The 14,549-nt window shown below is 36.2% G+C and overlaps 1 protein-coding gene across 3 annotated transcripts in view; it reads left to right on the top strand.

Annotated features, from left to right (window-relative positions):
* Positions 1-9,838, top strand: part of LOC145681246 (uncharacterized) — a 29,794-nt gene extending 19,956 nt beyond the window's left edge. Inside the window, exons 2-3 of one of the 3 annotated variants that reach the window (XR_014130749.1) lie at positions 453-3,300; positions 6,531-9,838. Coding sequence is in view for 1 of the 3 variants with exons in the window: in XM_081752804.1 (XP_081608930.1) it covers positions 453-1,272 (820 nt within the window). In the remaining 2 variants the exon portion in view is untranslated. Of the gene's footprint in view, positions 1-452 lie in introns of all 3 variants that reach the window. The other 2 variants (XR_014130750.1, XM_081752804.1) reach the window with 2 other exon arrangements.
* Positions 9,839-14,549: the final 4,711 nt, after the last annotated feature.

Below are 14,549 nucleotides of genomic sequence, written 5' to 3'. Positions count from 1 at the left end.
TCTTCTCCTAATATCTACAAGATTTTATGTAATATTACAATAGTATTATAAATCAGTTAATGGGGGGAAAGTGCAAAACATCGTATCTCCACTTTTTATGAAATTTTAGATTTTGGGTGCATTCAATTTCCCACATCTGATTCTACGTGCGTGTGAGAGATCGTAAACGAAAACCCGGTAAAGAAAAACGTGAAAAAAATAACTTTTAAAACCTGGTATCGCAAATAAGTGTAAAATCAGAACAAATTTATTGCTATCCTGAAAGTTTGGTTATGGTGAGTTATGAGATATAGCACTTTCACCATTCTAAAACTTATTATTACCTTGAAAAGCCTCACGATAAAAATTCAATATTTTTGTTGTTCTATTTTAGATGGTAACTTCTGCATTTCTTTGTTGTTCCATATAGTGTACCTAGATTTCCACTCAATATTTTACTGAATTTATTACAGGATCAATACAAATGAAAAACCTCACACATGCAAAGAGTGTGGACCCAAATTTGGTCAGCGTTCATGTTCAGCTAAACACTTGTTGACACATACAAATGATAAACCTCACACATGCCAAGAGTGTGGAAACAAATTTAATTACCGTTCAGGTTTAGCTGTACACATGTTAATACATACAGGTGAAAAACCTCACACTTGCAAAGAGTGCGGCAAAAAATTTAGTCATCGTTCACGTTTGGCTACACACATGTTAATCCATACAGGTGAAAAATCTCACATATGCCAAGAGTGTGGTGGGAAATTTAATCGACGTTCAAATTTAGCTAAACACATGTTAATACATACTGGTGAAAAACCTCACACATGCAAAGACTGTGGTCACAAATTTTGTCAGCGTTCAACTTTAGCTAGACACATGTTAATACATACAGGAGAAAAACCTCACACATGCAAAGAGTGCGGCAAAAAATTTAGTCGACGTTCATATTTGGCTACACACACGTTAATCCATACAGGTGAAAAATCTCACATATGCCAAGAGTGTGGTGGGAAATTTAATCGACGTTCAAGTTTAGCTAAACACATTTTAATACATACCGGTGAAAAACCTCACACATGCAAAGACTGTGGTAGGAAGTTTAGAGAACGTTCATCTTTATCTAAACACATGTTAATCCATAAAGGTGCAAAACCTCACACATGCAAGGAGTGCGGCAAAAAATTTCGTCATCGTTCATCTTTAGCTAGACACATGTTAACACATACCAATGAAAATTCTCACACATGCCAAGAGTGGACACAAATGTGGTCAGCGTTCTAGTTTAGCTAGACACATATCAATACTTACAAAAGAGAAAGCTCACACATGCCAAGAGTGTGGAAAGAAATTTAATTACCGTTCAGATTTAGCTAGACACATATTAATACATACAGGTTCAAAACCTCACACATCCAAAGAGTGCGGCAACAAATTTAGTCAACGTTCACATTTGGCTACACACATGTTAATCCATACAGGTGAAAAACTCACATATGCGAAGAGTGTGGTGGAAATTTAATCGGCGTTCAAATTTAGCCATACACGTGTTAATACATACAGGTGAAAAAACTCACACAAGCAAAGACTGTGGTAAGAAGCTTAGTCAACGTTCATACTTAGCTAGACAGATGTTAATCCAAATGTCAAAAATTTATTGATCGTTCACATTTAACTAGGCACAAGCTAATACATACAAGTTAAAAATTCACATATGCTAGACACAAGTTAAAACATACATGCATATAACCTCATAAATGGGAAGAGCGTAGAAACAAATTTTGTCAGCGTTTAAATTTAGTTGCACACATGTTAATACCTACAGGGTGAAAAACCTCACACATGCTAAGAGGGTAGGAAAAATTTTTTCGACGTTCACATAGAGCTGCACACATGTTAATACATTCAGGTGGAAAATCTCACATGTGCGAAAAGTCGAAATAAATCTAGTGAACGATCAAAGTTGGTTAAACATACGTTGATACATGCCTGTGAAAAACATTACTTATCTCAAAGGGGTGGGATATTTTTTCGACGTTCAAATTTGACTAAACATATCTTGATACACAGTTAAAAAACCTCATACACTCCAAGACTGTCAGTACAGCTTTCGTCAAACTGCATTTGTTTATACATACGTTAATACATATAGGTGAAATTTCTCTTCAATGGCAAGAGTTTGAAGTTGATTTTGAGTTTAATGTCCCGTTCTGCAGCGAGACTAGGTGGACTTTCTTATAAGCGTGGTATCCAAAACACGAGCTACCGCCGGGAATCGAACCCAGGATTCCCAAACCAAAGGTGCGTACGGTAACGGCTTAGCCGTGAAGGAGCTCCCATGCAAAAAATTTGGGATACGATTTGTGCAAAATTAACATTTGGCAGAAGGCAGTAATTAACACAGAAAAAAGAGCTCAGTGTGTGAAAAGTGATTTGGTTTAAGTTCAATTTTGGCAAATCATATGTTAGCACACACTAATGAGAAAGCTGATATATCGAAGGAGTGTGGAGAAGAAAGATTTTGGAAAAGATCAAACACTGCAAAGATATTAAAACATGAAGGTTATAAAGCTCACAGGTACCATGAGTTTATAAATTTTTCTCGCAAATTCAATTTTTGTAAAACACCTACACAGCACAGGCTCATTCAAAAATGATCCAGGAATTTAGCCGATTCAGGTCGTCTAAATGAATGGAAGATGGACCAACACGTTACGTGCGAACTGCGTCCATGAGAAAGTAAACATCCATTGATACTTAACCATTAACATATTGTGTACCTTAACAGAACACTAAGAGGATGTCCACTGAACGTTTGTATAGATCTTAATAGTACCCCATGCAACGTCCATTAGATGTCCGCTTTTTTAAGAGTCAGTGGGTCAGTGAGGGGTATTGCGGACGTAAGTAGATTTTCAGTATATGTGATCAAGACATCGATGTGTACGTTTATAGACGTTCATTTGTCATGGATGTGAACCCTAATAGAGGTAAATCTTTTGCCGAAAATTTTTCCAGTAAACCTTCAGGAATTAGAATGTGTGCCCAGTGGACACCAGATACGTACCTGCATAAAAGTGCAATGTATGCCGTGCGGATGTCAGTAACTGAGCTTTATGAACGTACACAAACACCCAGTATTCTGCCGTAGACGTAAAACGCAGGTAAAACGAACGTTTAGTCCATTGGACGATTCATAAGTATATAGAGGGACGTGCACTAGATGTTAGACAATCTCTGTGTGTGCGACTATGGATGTGAAGAGGCGTCGAATGTCCAAATTAAAGGCAGCTCGTAAGGGAAATCTTATAGGTAAAAATATAGTTTTCTCGTGCCGAATTCATCCATTAAACGTATATTTTAATATAACAATATACAACATTAATTCAGTAGAAGAGGTTGCTTTTCTTTCCTTAGTTCCAGACAAGAAACCTCTTGATTTTACCGAAATGCTTTTCGTTAGGAGACGCCTCTAATTTTGGCTACATGCTTCGTCTATAGCGCTAAAACAGCTCGTCATACCAACGTACCTGTGGAAACAAAATTGACCAAGTCAAAACATTGAAGTCTACAATAAAGGCTATATAAAAAGTGGATACCAATCGAGCAGTATTTCGAGAAACATTGTAAAATGTACTTCAGCAATCAGGTCTTTGACTTTTACGCGGATATTATATTTGTATTACATTAACTCTGGAATACATTAAGTAACCAAACAACTGTTAAGAATTACTCAACTACATATTAAAAATCTTCTACAAATAAAGATAAAAGTATATACGCCCTTGGTTTGGCTTTACTCTTCAAGATAATATCTACTACAAAACAAAGAATTAAACACTGCTTCCTCGCGCCTATAATACGTGTAATTCTTCCCCACGTGCAGGCAAAGCTTGATAGTATAATTATGAATACATGCATTCCATGTAATTAAATTATAATGTACAGGAGTGACTGACTGTATTTACGCGATTGACTGCACGAAATTGACTTCAATTTTGGTTATTATGTCCACTTGCTTCACAATTTTGGCCCACAAATGAACCTTTCATTTTTTGTCCAAAAAATCTTTCAAGTTAAACGTATAGTAAACATATTCAAACATCAAAAATGTCCTCGATAGGATTTTTTTTTTTTTTTTTTTTTTGTAATTTTCAACTGGCTGTCTTCACCAACGAAACTGAAATAAAAAATCATATTAAGACATCAATATTGCCATTAATCCCTTCACATTCAGTTACACATACACATTCATCAATACAGTTATAACTAAAATTAAACAGGTAATTGGCAACACATACAGCGTACATATGCCTAAATATGTCCAGTGGAGATTCAATGTACGTGTACACTGCCTTAATCAAGGGTTTTGGGACACCCAAGAACGTGCCCCCTTACGACGGCTTAGCCCTTATGTATTGAAAGCGACGATATGAAAAACATCTTTGGCGAAGCATTTCTATAGCTAATAAGCTGGCTGGATTTTCTTAGTTTGCCGCCAGATGGAACCGTGGCGCTGGTGTAGCTCGTTTGGAACGCTCCCTCCACTCCCTCATACCATCAACTTTTGTGGCTCCACTCCAGATCCACCTCCTCTGTTCTGCTTTGGAGTCCCCTTGTTCTCTCTCTTCCACTATTCTTACCCTAGGTTAATCTAGGAGGTAGACTATATAAGGAGTCTAGAGATGACATAGATAAGTTCCGGTTAGCAGAAAACCATGAACTATCGAACTGATCGGATGTGTTTTAAGCAGTCTCCGATAAATCAAGATATAGCTGGACTTAATCTTTTTGCTGAGACTCACTGTAGCATGTAGAGTTCGACTTCAAGTAAGTAAGATACATCACCCTTCACACAGCAGAGGTTAGTCCAACGCACTACTCTTTCCTTTCGAGTTTTATTCCAATCGACTCTGTCTCCTTGTTATTTTTCTCTTTTACTACTTTTCCCTCATTCCGGAATTTTATCAATAAGTTGAAGGAATAACAGAAAGCGTGGACACATTCTTAAACTCGATTCTTTGGAACATAATGTTCATTTTACTCGGACCTCACTCACTCTGGCACTCACAGTGGCAATTGGCCCTCGCCCTCATTATTGTCCTCATTTCGGAAACTTGTCCTCGCGAAGGGAGTTGTCCATCACCCTCGCCTCGTAGTGGAAGTTGGCCCTCGCTCTGGCGATCGGAATTGTCCATCGCCCTTGCTTGCCCTCACCCTCATGCTTGAAATTGGCCCTCGCAGTGAAAGTTAGCTCTCGACCTCGTTCAAACTCGTCCTCATGAGGATTTTTGTCCATCGCCCTCGCGTTCCTACTGGAAATTTCTTCTCGCCCTCGTTAACCCTCATCCTCGCGTAGGAAGCTGTCCTTCGCTCTCTCCCACATATCATTGAGGGCGAGGTTATTTTAGGGTAAGAAAGCCCTCGCGAGGATCAGATCCTCAATTTTCCAGCATATTTCCTGAAGTATTTCTTTAAAATACCTCCTAAACAAAGAAAATTAAACATTCCACCGTATAACTTAGTCCGTAATACCTAAAATGGAACAAATCATTGACCACTCGACGCTTAATATTACCATGAATATGTTCAGGTAAAATTTGAATAGAGGTTCCTTTAAACCTTTCGGTTCAAAACTTGTGTTGCCCATGGGACGAGTCGACACTAGAAATAAGAAAAATAAAGTGAAGTGTTTGAGTTTTACGTCCCACGGTAATATGTGGTATATATTTCTTATTTGCAAAAATAATTGGCCCATTTTTTAATGTTAGTTTTGTGTGATGAGGAAGATACCTCTACTAAATTCAAAGAAATCTTTACGTCATCACAGGACGAAGTGTCGTTTGCCCCTCTCCTTAGTGTCCCTCTTGCGACAGATTCTGATCATCGGAGAAACCTTTCTCTGCCCCCAAAGAGTCCGTCGTGAATCCTGGTCAGGATTCCAGTCCAAGATTGCCTTATAGCTGCAGATAAAATCTTAGGCTTTATAGCTGCATATAAAATCTTTTCTTCGGGTACTGTAAATTAAAGATTCGTTCTGACGACCTTTCCAAAGAATGCGTATTGGTTGGTTGATAGGTAATATTGTCTGATGTCTAATAATAATACCGTATTTACTCGCGTAATTTTCGCACTTTTTTAGAGGAAAAAAGTTGTTTTGAAACAAGTGTGCGTAAATTATGCGGGGGAAAAAATTAGCCACATGAGTGAACATCATCTAATTTTTTTCCCCACTCAAAATAACACGAAAATACCGGTACACATTTTCTTTCTAGCAAGAATTGACAACAAACAACTAATTCTATATTTGTAGAAAAATAACATTAAAAAATTGATTAAGAAGCCGTGTGGTTTCTTACAAATCACTGCCAAATCCTCGCGTGCGCAAATTACGCGAGGAAAATAAAATATACAGAAACTGCTCTTCAAAATTGGGATGTGAAAATTATGCGAGGGCGAAAATTACGCGCGTATTTACTTCATAAAAAGAAATCGAAAAATATCTGATTTAGAATAATTTTACCTTTGTTTCTTTTTTTCAGAATAATAGCATTCCAAAAGGTCTTACATCTCTACCAGATGACATAATCGATTCTGATGCTGACTCCAAAGTTTTAAAGAGAAAGTGCATGTTTAGTGCCTAGCTATTATCAAATGATAAAACAAACATATAGGGGCAGTGAATAAATCAAATATGCTAACTATAATTTATCGTACAATGAAAGCCAAACATTGGTACCTCAAAATCTTCGGCTACATCCTAGACTTGGCTGTAGTAAACAGCTGACTGATATGCAGGAGAGACCGTAAAATGGTTAGAGAATTAGATATATATTTGAAGGTATATAGTTCTGATATTACGTACGCACTTGCTACGTATGGGAAACCAAAGAGAGAACGGTCCTCTGTAGAATCGATAATAAAACCGCAAGGAAAGACAGGTCGACCACTGAAAACTTCGCCCGAGTGATGATACTACAACAGATAATATACCCCACTGACCTATCCATACGTCTAAAGGAAGGTGCCGGTTTAGAAATGTGGTACTAGTTGAATTACGTTAGGAAATGTGATGCAAGGTTGTCTTTTACTGAAATAAAAACAAAAACTGCTTCCTGGTATTCCATTCATAGAAACTAGCTATACTGCTCTAAAAATTTTATTATATGGTAAAGAAATATGTCCATAAGCACTACATTACAGTGCAAGAAAACATCCAATACCATAACCATTATTTGTAAGTTATTTAGTCCAAATAAATACACTGTCATTTTTATACTAACTGGCACTAAAAAAAGTCACCATCATTTCTTGACAAGTGTCTGTAAGTTGTAATTATATGCCCCAGATATTTGATAACATGACTATTTAGGAGCTGTAACACGAAAGTATTGTTTGTAATTGAACACTGTTTAAAATATATTCAGTATTTTGCAACTGGCCTTATATTTCAATTTGCTATCGTACTGCTCTAGTAGAAATGGTTTTTACATAACAAGCACACCATATTGACCAATGTTACCATATGGTTACACCTATGAATACAGGCATATTGTACAATGTAATCATATGGTAACAATTCATAACTCGAAGAGTTTTGGCGGGAAAATTTTCAAAATCAGTAGAGATGATATAGAGTGCCTATATATCATCCTGTACAAGTTTGAGATTTTTTGGTCAACTCTAAGTCATAGTGAACAGTAAAGGGTTAAACACTGATTTCCGTAGAGCCAAAACGCTAAGAAATATGGATGTGTTCTTCGACTCGAGTTTGCTGGTCGAGAAAACGTTACTTTGCGTTGAAGCTCTATTCAAACAATAGGTGTTTAAAATTACCATTTTCCAGTTTCAACTTTTATCGACGTAAAACGAAAATTGTAACAAACAGCGTGTAATTATTTTATTTAAAAAGATTTCAGCCATTTCCAGCGTCTCAGGACAAGTAAGCATAAGCATCGACTACACTGTTCCAAAACAGAACTTGTTTCAAGCTTACCAGTTTTAACACATCTATAGAACAAAAACGATAAAACATATCGATATGAGTGTTTTTTAATTCATTAATTTGACAAGAATTGGTTTTGTTTTACGTTAACTCTAAGATGAAACCGGAAGAGGTTGAAATTGTCCATTTCTGGTTTCAAAAGTTATCGTAATAAAACCCAAATGATAATAGATGTGGACAAATTATACTTGGAAAGCATATAACTTCTGTTTCTTATATAAAACCTCACAACCCGCAGCAGCACATCGAAACCGGAAGTTGTTGAATGTATTAGTACTTCATTTATCAGATTTTCATAGAGAAAGACTCAAAAAGATTTAGAGATTTTTTTCAGACCTTTTCAGCGTCCCAAGTGTAGCTTCTATCTCATCCCTCCATCCTCTATTCAAATTGGTAGTACTTCAAATTAACGATAGTTTTCAACATTTATTTTCACAGAATTAATAGAGTAAGGGAAAATAACCCCTTCTTTACATGGAATCAATGTCCAAAGAACAAACACTATTATTGACATTGTTTTCTATTGCAACCAGTATTTACAGATGTTTTACCTCCAGTCTGAATATTGAATTCGCTTAGTTTGGAAGTCTTAGTTTCACACTTTAAATCTATATTCACTTGTTTAACTTGGGTATTGGTACTGAAGACTCGTGGAATATTTGTCACTAGGTTGACTCCTAGTCATAGATGAAAACATTCGAGCAGTGTAACAGATTTGTGGCAGACGTGCGAATTTTAAGCAAGATGTAGCTCCTTCACCCGTTTTTCCTCCAGTGCCACCAGTGATTGTTATTTTAACTACTATCCAAAAATAAAGCAACGATATTTAATTCGTCATTAAGATAATGATATATGTGTTACCCACGCTACGTTCTTATCGTTTCGACATTTACCTTGTATATCTTACACATTCGCTCACATCCTATCATTTATTCAATCAATTGAAAGCATTTCACGAACTCGTTTAACTTACTTGATCATTTGTAGTTCTCTTACTGTAAACAAAATATTTCTGTGAGATTTTTAAACAGCTTTTTATTTCCTCATTTTCATATGTACGCAATACTTTGTCCGCTTCTATCATTTTGCTAAGTATCTTATAAATAAAAGCTAAAACTATTGGGCATTATGCAGAGTCGTTCTAACGTGTCATTAGAGCCATGCTGAAGAGCTCGACAGCCTCTAGCATAACGGTAATCATACGTCAGAACTACTCTGTATTAGCTTCCGGTAACGCACCGGACTTACAAGTGTAAGGTCGTGAGTTCGATTCTAATTTGGATCACATTTTTTGGTATCCAATAATATATTCGTTAGTACATGTGTAATTATATCAGTAAACTTTCGTCCCGTTCAATGAATTTTATTCATGTGTGTGTTAGAAAAGTTTACTAGTTTGTATAATTCTAAAGCAAAATACCAGTGGTGTGTTGTAGAAGAAATTTCCTTTGGATTTATAATAATTTATGTAAGTGATAGTTGTTGATGTAATCATGGAGATAAATGTAGATATTTGTATAGACCTATCACACAACTACAGTTGTATTTTTAACATATGGCCTGTAAACATTACTTGCAATCGAGTAGAAAGAAAATACTGTCTGTTGAACAGATTCACAAGATATGTCAACTGTAAATAATGCACATGCAATACTACGTTGAAAAAGGGATCATTTACCCAACTATCTCGCCTTTAATTAAGCTGAATAACATTACATTGTGCAATATATTGTATTATATAGATGGGTAATAACATCAGGAAAGAAGACCTACGAAATTTCAAAACAAAATTTGAGTAAGTTACTTAACGTTATGTGAAGTAAATGAAGGTTCACGTCCCTAAATGTATAGTCGATGTCTATAAAAGAAAGATATCACATATATTTACAAAAGTATTGCAAACAAAATGTCTAAGTTAATAGTTTCACTTTGCGACAGAAATATGCATGGAAATTGTAATATTCTTCTGAAAGTATAAAACTATGTAGGCGGGTTTGTAGGTCAGAAGCAACAAGAGAGTATTATACAACAGGAGCCTATTAAAGTTCGTGATAGGAATCCAGGGCAGCTTGGTTTAATCGTGGATTATATCCAGTAGAGGTGGTTTCTTTTCTGACGCCATGAGCCTACGGGACCACTTAATCACAGGGTGTCTGTGTTTTGTATATTACCGTATGTATACTTAAGTTTAACGATGAAGAGTATATTGCATTTTCTTCAGTTCTCACGTATGCAGGTAAAATTACACAGCAAAAATTACTATCAAAACTTCTGTTGGAACTCGGGTCTGTTGGAAATATTTAACTCTTTAGGTTCTCATTCATAATTTCGTGAACGTATGCACAATAAGTTCTTTGCTTGTAGCCAGTGAAACAAGCACCCGATACCTCTAAAACAGTATATCAAAAATACCAATGCTTAACTTCAACTTTTGAATTCCAGAGATCGTTCCGTATACAGAGCCAGGGTAAACTTATTGTACACTGGCTCAGAATCGTTGCACTTTTACAGTCATACTTTTGGCTGGATTGAAATATTGACCAGTTTCAAGACGCATTTCTACAAAGAAAAAGAAACTTTAACTAAGAAAGTATATGTGTAATGTGTATTTTCTTCGGAATCCGTTGGTGAATCCTCGAAATACGATATTTTTTTTAAAATTTTTATTTTAAATGTGTTCTTCTTTTCTAGTTTCGGCCTTTTGAATATTTATATAAGTTAAGTGTTAATCCAACATTAAGAATATTGTATCATAATTTTCAATCCCTCTATCGCGTAAAAAAGGTTATACCATGTATAAGCCATTAAAACTAAGTAGACGTACTGAAGAAAAATTTCCCACAAGGTGCTCTCCTTTGAATATTTTTGTGTATTAACTCGCGAACAAATTGGTAATTTGAACTAGATTTACTTAAGAAAAAAATGTGATTCTGTGGCCCGTTTTGCCAGTTCACATAAGTAAACGGGAAATTGCGTTATTTATATGAATAATGATGAAAATATTTTGTTTGCCTGATTTTTTTTTTTAATTTTGTGCCACGAGACCTTCTACAGTTTTAGACGTTTTACATGTTAGAATACCGAAACTAGTCTATATGTAGTGTTTAAGATGTATGGGTTCACAGTTGAATAATTTTTCATGACATTCCAACAGAAATGTAGGTATCCTAGTTTATTTTTTTTTATATGCTGGCAAAGCTGTGATCACTAAACTGCATCAGATGGTGTGTAATGAATATCTGTGCAATACATCTTATTAGGAGAACAGATCGAAAGCAACGCGCAGTATTTTTACCCCCAAAAATTTAATATACCAAAACCAAACAAAGCACAAAAAAAGTTACGTATTTGATCCACTTTTCTACAGTCACCAACTTTCTCCATACATGTCTATGAGCGTGGTACCGGTTTCAGGATGCCCTGTTCATGAAAGTCTGTTATGGTGGAATATAGGAATGTGCGGACTGCTGTTTTCACTTCCGTATCTCGCAAAATTTTGACCGGTGAGGAATTTCTTCATGAGAACATAGAGATGTGAAAGTGAGAGACGAAAGAGACTTGTGGACTGGCAGTAATGATGAAGTTTGACGTTGTCACCATTATTCTAGCGGAGTTTGTCACGCAGGTTACGACGCAACGTTAACCAAAGTTTTAATTTACGCTGCAGCATTTACAGTTGTCCAGTGTTTAACAAATCCCCCCAAAAAACTACAAACGTCCCAGAACACTGTCACAAGCACTTTTCTCGCAAATTGAATTACGTTTAGTTTTTGTCGAGTTGGAAACCAGTATGTTTGCACTCCATAAAGACGTGCTTGGTCCCGGGCGTCTAATAGTATGCCCAAGACATCCACGATTGCATACAGATGGCATAACGCGTTAGGTGATCCAAGCATGTCATCATTCGCTGAACTTCGTGGTTATCTGTCAAGTTCTTAAGCACCTAGCGAGCACCAACTTTATGGAATTGCAATGTGTCCTGAGCAAGGTCGTACACTACAGCATAGTAAATGTTGAATTTCTGCAATAAGGTTCGCACGTGCACACGATGGTCACTTAGAATTGCTGGCTGGATGGCGCTGATAATCTGCGGTGTTGAAGCTGTTACCGGGTGCCTGGAACTTGGGGGAATGCACAATAACTGGAAACATTGCAACAGTCCATATAATCGTCCCCATATACGGTACGCATGTTACAGTAATTTTCTCTTGGTGTATGCCCTTTGATTCATTGAAATCTAATCATGACTGGCATCTCTTCACATATGAGGGAAAGTAACAGGACGCCATTTTTCTTTCGTAGTTCAAGTTTGTGTCGCTAGAGCTACATAGGAAAACAAAGAAATCTCTGTAGCTCAAATTTCAAACAATCTCGTCATGCAATTTTTCCATTTCAGCTGGAATACTTGGGGAGAAAAAATTTTGTGGTTTATCGATCTGCCCTCGAATTTAAATCATATGGTAATTTTATGTATTTAGTAAACAACGGGAATTTTTCGTTTTCGTTCCTTAAAGCCAATAACACTTGCCCACTGGTTTTCAGTAAAGATTTTAATTACGAGACCCGAAAATAACGTAAGAAGAATGTCTTTTTAAGCTGATGCTGGCAACCCTCCAAACTTGAACCGCCACTACAAACCGGGTAAGGGAGCTTGTACGAGGCAGTTAATATCAGACGCACATTTTCTCGATTTATGTTGTTTATCCTCAATCATTTTCACGTTTAATCGTCTATCCTCTCAGAGAAGTTCCCTCTCTATGCTCTCTTCCATCCATATTGTTGTAAGTCGCCCACTACGATGTTCATCTTCGATTTCTGTTCTGCCTTCCGCAAACATTTTGTACCAACAATATACCTCTGCTATTGGTAACAGTATATGTCCAAAGGCCTGCTAAATCTTCCGGTACGTTATCGAGGCAGTCTCACCAAGTTTCATACAGAAGGCGATTGCGTAGCACTGGTCAATATTACGTGCTTCCGTTGTTGTGACGGGTCGAACATACGATCGCACTCTTTAACTTCTAACTTCACAATAAAAAATATTTCGTGCGTTCCACGTGCTGTGCTATTGGAGCAGGCCCAAGGCTACTCTCTGGCGACGGTTTCACACTGCAGCGTTGCCAGCAGAAGCTGAAACAATTTTCTTATTACTTTCTTGTCGAACTTCGTATGTTGTAAATTTCACCTTCGTAACGTAGTCCACTTGTCAGATACTCTGCTTTAGCGTAAAGTTTTTCTCTTACTCATAGAACACTGATTCTAATGATAGTAACGTAAAAAGACAATAAAAAGTAACAAAATGGGGAGACAAAGTGCTCATCTGTGTAAAGTATACTTTCAAGGTATTCACATGTTTCCTGAAACTATAGCAGAAAATTTGTATCTCAACTGTAAGTACTGATAAATATTATGTTGAATGTTACTTTTCTCCCTCTTAAATATAGCATTTTCCAATACACCTGTGCATTCACCCGTTTATTTTAAAGGATAAGCTTATGCTAATTTTCCTTCTTTGACAAGAATGACACATGAGATGATAATTTTTGATGTGTATTTCTTGATCCTCCTTGTCTCCTTATAATACCAATTTGAATGAAAGCAACATGATAGAAACTCAGGTAAAGGTAGGTACTGAACAAAATAGCTAACTTATTTTAAAAAGTAAAGCTGCCTTTCTTTTATAATTAAATGTATACCATGTTTCTTTCGTTTTGTTAATATTCAGGGCGTAGCATTCTCAAACGTTCTTATTTAAGAAGAGTGCTTTTTTCACTTAGATGTATATCAATAGACTTGAAGATTGTATAACGGTTTAAATCTTAATATCTCAGAGCATTCAAATGATATTAGAAGCACTAGTAGAGATTAGCATACTGCTTGAAATGACGTATTTTGTACAAAATTTTAAAAATGGTTATAGTCTTGTTTTCTTTCTTTGTCATAATACGAACAGTTTTGGTAGTTGTAATTGCAAAAATCTCTCGGAATTGCTAAATTATATACCACAAAAATTTTTTGATTTAGTACACAAGTACTGTCAGTGAGAGCGTACCACCATTTTTACCTGTAATCAGATGTTCATTCCATGGTGTAAGGTGGTAGTATGCATTTGAGTGAAATCCGATAACTGATAGATAAATGTAGATGCGATTTGAGATATCAATTTAAATGACATGCTTTTCTTTGGAGAGCAGAAATGATACTAAAACACCTCAATAGTTCTCTTCTCCTAATATCTACAAGATTTTATGTAATATTACAATAGTATTATAAATCAGTTAATGGGGGGAAAGTGCAAAACATCGTATCTCCACTTTTTATGAAATTTTAGATTTTGGGTGCATTCAATTTCCCACATCTGATTCTACGTGCGTGTGAGAGATCGTAAACGAAAACCCGGTAAAGAAAAACGTGAAAAAAATAACTTTTAAAACCTGGTATCGCAAATAAGTGTAAAATCAGAACAAATTTATTGCTATCCTGAAAGTTTGGTTATGGTGAGTTATGAGATATAGCACTTTCACCATTCTAAAACTTATTATTACCTTGAAAAGCC

This window comes from Thermobia domestica, chromosome 3 (genome assembly GCF_964235325.1).
Source record: "Thermobia domestica chromosome 3, izTheDome1.hap1.1, whole genome shotgun sequence".
Taxonomy (NCBI): Eukaryota; Metazoa; Arthropoda; class Insecta; order Zygentoma; family Lepismatidae; genus Thermobia; species Thermobia domestica.
Note: the sequence above shows the minus strand (reverse complement) of the source record. Positions and strands in the feature narration are given on the sequence as shown.